The sequence below is a fragment of the Gossypium raimondii genome, chromosome 11 (genome assembly GCF_025698545.1).
Source record: "Gossypium raimondii isolate GPD5lz chromosome 11, ASM2569854v1, whole genome shotgun sequence".
Classification (NCBI taxonomy): Eukaryota; Viridiplantae; Streptophyta; class Magnoliopsida; order Malvales; family Malvaceae; genus Gossypium; species Gossypium raimondii.
The window spans coordinates 61,318,555-61,326,398 of NC_068575.1; the positions used below are offsets into that span (position 1 = coordinate 61,318,555).

The 7,844-nt window shown below is 29.2% G+C and overlaps 1 protein-coding gene across 1 annotated transcript; it reads left to right on the forward strand.

Moving 5' to 3' along the window:
• The first annotated feature begins 4,616 nt into the window (after positions 1-4,616).
• On the forward strand, positions 4,617-5,375 carry LOC105801954 (14 kDa proline-rich protein DC2.15). Its single transcript, XM_012633317.2, has one exon. The coding sequence runs from the start codon at positions 4,696-4,698 to the stop codon at positions 5,086-5,088; it is 393 nt and encodes a 130-aa protein (XP_012488771.1). The 5' UTR covers positions 4,617-4,695; the 3' UTR covers positions 5,089-5,375.
• The last annotated feature ends 2,469 nt before the right edge of the window (positions 5,376-7,844 follow it).

Below are 7,844 nucleotides of genomic sequence, written 5' to 3' on the forward strand. Positions count from 1 at the left end.
CATTTGAAATCTCAATTTTATTGGAAACCAATACAACTTTTACATATTTCATTAGAAACCATCATACAATTCAAGAGAGAACATATATGCAAAGGTTTGCTGAAACCCAACCAAATCAGTCAAGACCTGCGTTAATCCCTGAGAGAAAAGTAAAAAAGAGAATGTGTTCGCTGCCCAAAAATTTTAATTTCTAAATTATTTTATAAATAATTTAATCAAGTTAGGGTAGTGATTATATAGACATAATAGTGATCATTTTTTTATATACTTAAAATTAATGACACAGTTTTATTTTATTGATAGTTAAAATCCTTAATTTTTAATATCATCTTAATATAATTTATTCCTTTATTCTTTTAGGTTTTTTTCTTATTTTATTGTAGATACTACTCATAGCTCATATATTGATATCTAGTGATTAGAATATAAAATGGGTAACATTGGCAATTGATAATACGAATTGAAACTCATTAGGAAGTACAGTTCTGGGTCCGTTACTGTAAGGAAGATGTAAGCATTCTCAAATGGGAAACTAAAAAAGCCTGTTTGACTGCACAAAAAGGCAAACATTCCTTGGACTTGCTTTACATTTTGATTGCCACAAAACTGCAATACGCTGAGAATTCAAGACATAAATCATGCTTATCCTCGAAACCTTTGACTATTTGATTTATTGTATATATTTAGTTTTATTAAGTGTCGAATTTTTTTTTTATCGAAGTCGACTTTTTATTAAAAAATAAAAATGAGAGTCGCCACCAATTCTTTTTTTATGAGGTGTGACAGAATCACCTCGTAATTTGACCGTTTTAATAAAAGGTTTGATTTACTGAAAAAACGATTTTTGGTCTACAAGATTCAAAAAATGGGTTCGGAAATGATTAGCACTCTCGAGACGCTCAAAATTAGTACCCAGTTGATTACTTGATATCTTTAGTGTTGAAAATTGAAGATTTGAAGAGAATTTAAAATACAGCGCCGTTTCCAAGCCCTATTTAAACCAAAAAATTCTAAAAAAAAAAATCATTTCATCCATGTTTCTAAAAAAAAAATTTCTAAAATCCTCTCCTTTCTCTCCAAGCCACCCTTCGGGTCCAGCCAAAGGAGCCACAGTGCTCCGCCGACAGCCACCGATGGCCGGTAAACGTAAAAAAGCCCCCTTTTTTGCCTTTTGACTCCCAGAAACCCAAATCCAAAGGCAAATGCCTTTAAAAATAAAAAAGGATAAAAAAATTGGTTTTCCTTCTTGTCGCGCGCCCTTCGCGTCCTTTTTCACCGAAGCCCAGACGATACCCTAATGGGTTTGGCGGCTTTTGGGATCGGGAAAGCCCCTCGACGGCGGTATGAAAGGATAGACAGGTAAACAATTTTGTATTATTATTTTATTGCTTTCGAATCTGAAAATAAAAATAAATCACCTTCTTTTTCTTTGTTTCAAGTTTGTATCTGATTTTTTTTATTGTTTTCGTATATTTTTCTCCCCAAAAATTACATTGATTGTTGTGGCCTTTATAGCCAATATTACATTGTTTATTTTTTCTGTTTTGCGTCTGTTCTTGCACGTTGACTTTGTCCCTTTTTTTGCTCTTTTCTTGCAAGTGGCAGAGTCAACAGAAGGCGATGGGCAGACCCTTTGCTACTTTGGTGAAATGGTGGCAGAAAGGGTGTGTCAGGCCTCGGGACGAGGAACGTTGACGTGGCCAGGGGCAACGGCGCAAGTGGGATTAGGGTTTTTTAGTTTTACTGAGATAGTTAGGTTGTGGGCCTGTAATTGGGTCTTTGGATTTTGGGCCTTTAGGTTTTTTTTGTTTGTTTTGGGCCATATTGTAAATTTGGACTGTTATTATTTTATTTTTATTTGGTTTGGTTTGGGCCTGGGCAAAAATAACCTGTTACATTAAACTGTAAATTTTTAAAAAAATACATATGGGATTTAAATCAAGATATTATAATTTTTTATTATTTTAACTTTACCACATCACAGTTCTTAGTATTTATTTTTTATATACAATATCTAAAACTAATCATAATCCCTCCAACTCTTAAATAAAAAGATAATGCGCTTCAACGCACACGAACCTATGTCCTATTGTACTAGCAATGATATCGATACCAATTGAGTTAAAACTCAATCAATCTATTTTAAAATTTATTACATGATATTTCTTACCCACGTCATGATCGTATCATGTCTAATATAATTAATGATTAACACTCTCGAATTTATCATAAGATAAGATATATTATATTTGGTTGTTGGTTGAGCTCTCCTTTAATTATGTAACTAGTATGAATTCCTTGGGGAACAAATATTTGTCTAAATTAGCTATAGATTGAATATAGTTTTGAAGTAAGAGAATAGAAAAAAAGAAAACAAAAATCATTAAAGTTGAAAAGTACGGTAGAAAATAACTTTTAAAAAGTATTTTAAAAATTTTGATAATGTTTATCATTAATGTTAAAAAGTAATTTTAAAAAATAAAATGACAATTTAGACATAATGTTATAAATTAGAAAACTTTATTAAAAACATTTCTCCAAAAGTCAAACGCTAAAAATTTTGGCTTGGGTTAGAATTGGTTTAAAATTAAGATTTACCTATCAAATATTTTTATTCAAAATCAAAGTTTAAATTAAAAATATTTTTAGTCAAAGCCTAAGTAAATATAAATTGAGTAATTAAACTGAAAGGAGAACAATAAAGGCCATAATTACTTTTTAGTTATTACCCATATTGATCTATAGGTAGTGATTTGTTTGAAAGAAGCCATTAATTAGATTGTCCACCCAACCCATATCAATCAGCATTACTTCAACATCAGTCAATTTTCATCGCTTTATCCCCAAAAATTTACAACAAATGTCAATTCTCAAATTCCAAGTGTTTATACAAAAACAACACTCAAACTTTTATATAATTTTAGTTATATTTCTGTTTATTAAAATTTAAATATATATTTTTTAAAACAATTATTACCATATAAATTAAACCATTTTTTTAAAAACAACCTTTAATTAAATTAAACCATAAAATCATAAAATTAAAAATTAACTTGAATTTTTCATTTATATTACTTTCTTCAACGGTTGAAATCGGAGAATGTCCTTTTTAGTCAGCCAAAAAATTTATTAATAAAATTCAAAGGTTAAGAAATAACCAAAAGTTAGAAACAAATTAAACAAACAAATAAAAGGTGGAAGACCATAAAACACCAAATTAAAACAACTAATATGTATATATAAAAACTTAAACCTATAGTTTGGATAAAGAATCTTCTTAAGCACCAAATCAAACCCGTGAACCCATTATTGTGGTATGAAATAACCTTTTACTTATGACTCATATATTCTTTATTTATTTAGTATTTTTTAAACTGTGGCCGATTGAGTGCGCTGAAGCGCATTATCCTTTTATTTATGGATTGGGGGAGACTATAAATAGTTCTAAGTATTGTGTTAAAAATAACAGATATAATCAGAACCTATAGTAAAATTATTAAAAAAAAATTCAATTATGGGAGGAGAGTCTTCTGGAAATTAGTTTATATGTCCACAAAACAATAGATGATTAGCAGGTTTCGATACTTAACTATATGATAATATATGATTATTAAGTAGATAAAAATTTATTTTATCCTTAATCATCATTGATAAGGTAAAATCCTTAATCAGTAATTATTTGTTTTACCGATATGTTCAACTATTAATGAGATTAAAACACATGGATTAAATTTATACCTTAATAATACATTAAATGCAAACCAATCATTTAACTTAAGGGTAAACTACACCCAAGGTTATTACATTATTAGTAAGTTTATGTTTTGGTCACTCAACTTTAACAAGTTATAAAATAGTTACTGAACTATTCGAAAGTTTTTATTTAAGTCATTGAGCTATTAAATTACTATTGGATGACTTTTTTCGTTCACACTATTTGCACCAATTAAAATCTCTTCTTTCCTTTCTATTCTATAGTTTAGTTTTTCATTTTAATGAAACAACTTTAAACGTTATAAATCAGCGAATCAAAATCTAAACAACTTTTTTCTCCAATCTCCGACACTAGCCATCAGATCAGGTTGGATCTAAGGTGTTTTTCTACTCGTCGATGGGTATTGATCCATCGTACCAATCGTCAAATCGTTGCTTAGAGCTTGCTAGTTAAACTTAAATAATAATAAAAACTTAACAAACCATTGACTTAAATAATTTTTTTGAACAGTTCAATGATCATTTTATAATTCTTTGAAGTTGAGTGACCAAAACGTAAATTTATTGATAATTTAGTAACTTTAGAGGTAATTTACCATTTATTTAATTGCTCAGTACCATAAAACATATATTTAGTAAACTTTGATTCTATAAAAAAAAATCTACATAAATGTAGTGTAGATTAAAACTAAAACAAGCAAGATTTAACGGTCATTAATTCTTCGTGAACCATGGCACAATGTGTTAATTAGTTCCACCTCACGATCATCACAAACATCCAAACTTCACCAGCCACCTCTAATTGATTTTATTTTACAATTTGATGAATTAGCCTAGCATTAAAAAAACATCCACTAGCCCTTCTTGTTAACACTATAAAACCACCTCCCTTTGCTCCAAGCTCTCCATCCTCAAACACTTCTACTTTTTTAACTCTAAAGCTAAGAAAGCAAGCCACTAGGGTTTTAAGAGAAGACCAAAATGGCTTCAAAAAGATCAGCTTCCATGGCCCTCTTTTTAGCACTCAACATTCTTTTCTTTTCCCTAGTCAGTGCTACTTGTCGATCTTGCTCTTCTTCCGGCTCTAATCCCACCCCCACCCCCACTCCATCTGCACGAGGTAGGTGCCCCAGGGATGCTCTTAAATTAGGTGTATGTGCCAATGTGCTTAGCTTAGTCAATGTCACTGTTGGTTCACCCCCAGTGATGCCATGTTGTTCCCTTCTCAATGGTCTCGTTGACCTTGAAGCTGCCGCTTGCCTTTGCACCGCTATCAGAGCAAACGTCTTAGGCCTCAACCTTAATATCCCAGTTTCCCTTAGCTTGCTTCTCAACGTTTGCTCAAGGAATGTTCCTACTGGCTTCCAATGCTAATTTAAGTCATCACTCCCCCTACATTCTTTTTCATCTTTCTATTTGTGTTTGGTTTTTGAAAGTTATGGTTTTCCCTTATTTGCATTAAATCAATGTCTTTATTTGTATTTTTTTGTTGTTTTAATTTTCTTGTGGAAGATTGATATTGAATATGTCCAATACGTTTCTTCAAGTGTTTTCCTTTGGGGGATGGGGTGTATTGTACCTCCAAGGTACATGAAAAGTCTTGTATTATTCAACTTGTTTTATCGTATGTAGTTATGGTAATAAATTTTATATTTTTCTTATGTTTGTTTCTTGTTTTCATATGTTTATCACTTTTACAATTTTCAAATCTTGAGATAGGAGAGAATAAATTAATCCCCTTATTATTGAATCTCTATATTAAAAAATCAATGTTGCTACATTTTAACAGGTTTAATATTACACGCATGTGTCACATGGTTAGAAATTCGACAAGGGTTGATTTGTAGGTCATCGAAACCGACAACAAAAGTAAAAGTTGGTGGTTTGAGGTGTCCTCAATCGCTATAACCAATTTATTGGTTGGAAGGGAAAAACTTTTTTTTCAAAGATTGGTTCACTTAAAATAAGAAAATGGAATTGATAACAAAACCAGATTCTAATTAATTAAGATCTATCAGAACACTAATTAAGGGAAATATTGAAACCTAACAAAATATTATGTGTGAAAACTTTAAGAGTGCTGAAAGTAAATGATCAAACATTCTTTAAAATTAATAATATTATCTTATTTAAATATGGAATATATTTTTATTTAAACTAATTTATTATTATTAATCTATAAAAATTACAAAACGATGACTCATATTTTTTAGTCTATTTTATTAGCTAGGTAATGGAAAATGACACAACAATTCTAAAATTGACATAATAATAAATTAAACCATCAATATTTATATATTATATGTCAGTTTGATCGTTATCTGAAAATCATTAAATCTCAATATTTATACCTTATATAATTTTGTCCTATTCTAAAAATTTATAAAAAAATGTATGGATAATAAATTAATAATTCTACATGGTAGACACTTCATAACATAGTAGTAATCAGTAATTTAATTATATTTTTATAAAATATTTAATAAAATTAACATCTTATGATTTGATAGTATTATACAACTTGTCATCAAAACTAGTATATATAATGAAAATTATCTAAATTATATTTTTATAAGAAGTATTCAATAAATTTAGGAATTTGATGATATTATACAACTTCTCATTATAATAAAATTTTAGATTTCTGCTGAGGCAATAACGAGGAGTGCTTAGAGCATTCTCATTAACAATTTTCACAGTTGTCCTGTACTACTCATTCTCATAATTTATTATATTTGGAGTTGGGTACGTTTTTGAACAAAATTTTTGGGTTGTGATCTTTGTTGATATTTTAGATTTTTGGGTTGTGATCCGCTTAATGAATATTTTGTTATTGTGAGTGTATTGTGTAACACCCCTAACCCCAAACTGTCACCGGAACAGGGTTATAGAGTATTACCGGACATATCGGATAACTTATAACTAATTCACAAATAAATAACAGACATAGCATACTTTAATCAAATATGTCATATTAGTTCCATTTCATACTTATAACCAATTTAAACATCGTTCTAAAACCACAATCACAAAACTCTTATACTTAACCTATATATCACTTAGGTACATGCCACATTATCAAAACAAAAGTACATCACCAAAATTTCTCTGAGGTCGGGATTACTCTGGATGCTGGACCGAGCATCAAGCTTCCTACTAACTCATGCGGAAACAACAGACGAGTATGGGAATACTCAAGTGGTATTACCATAATTCAAATTAATAACATTAATGGATAAATTATATACATTTAATTTATGTCTACAATTATTCATTAATTATCCCATACTTTAAATCAACTTGATCATTAATAACAATAAGCAATATTTCAGTCTTATATTTAAGTGTATTCGAACTTATTTCACTAAAAAAAATTATTAGATTTTTCCACATCTCATTCTAATAACTCATTCCAGTTCATACAAATCCAATCATTTTATCAACTCATTCATTATCATTTCTATTTATATTCAATTTATACTTTTAATCTTTTAATAAACATTTAATATATTAAATCAACTTGTTTCAACAACAATAATAATAACAACTATTTTTCAGTTCGATTCGTTCATTTATAATCAATTTACACTTATAATCTTCTAACACCCAATTTATACATTAAATCCATAAATAAATTTCAATAACTTGTATTCAATTAAATTCACATATTATTTCACTATTTCAAATCATTTTATTTTCATTTTTCATTTCTCATTTCTCAACAATGGCTATTTCAGTTTGCTTCTCTTTGCTTATATTTTTACATCATCTCATACTACCAAAACTTTCATGAACTATATCATTATCTATTTCTTGAACCCATGGTTCATTCATTTCATTTCAATACCTCAATTTAATGTCTTATTTCAATTCGTATTCAAGATCATGCAATAAAATTTATATTATCAAAATTATTCATTTACCCCTATTAACTTGACTCGGACTTTGACGGATACACGGATTCCAACCAATCACACCAATACGGCACATAGTGCCTAATACGGTACATAGTACCGATCAAGAAATGATAATTAGTAGCGATAATAAATAATAAGAATAAAGAATAATATTCAACACACAAAGTGTTGAATCATAATGATATGATAACAATATTCGACACACAAAGTATC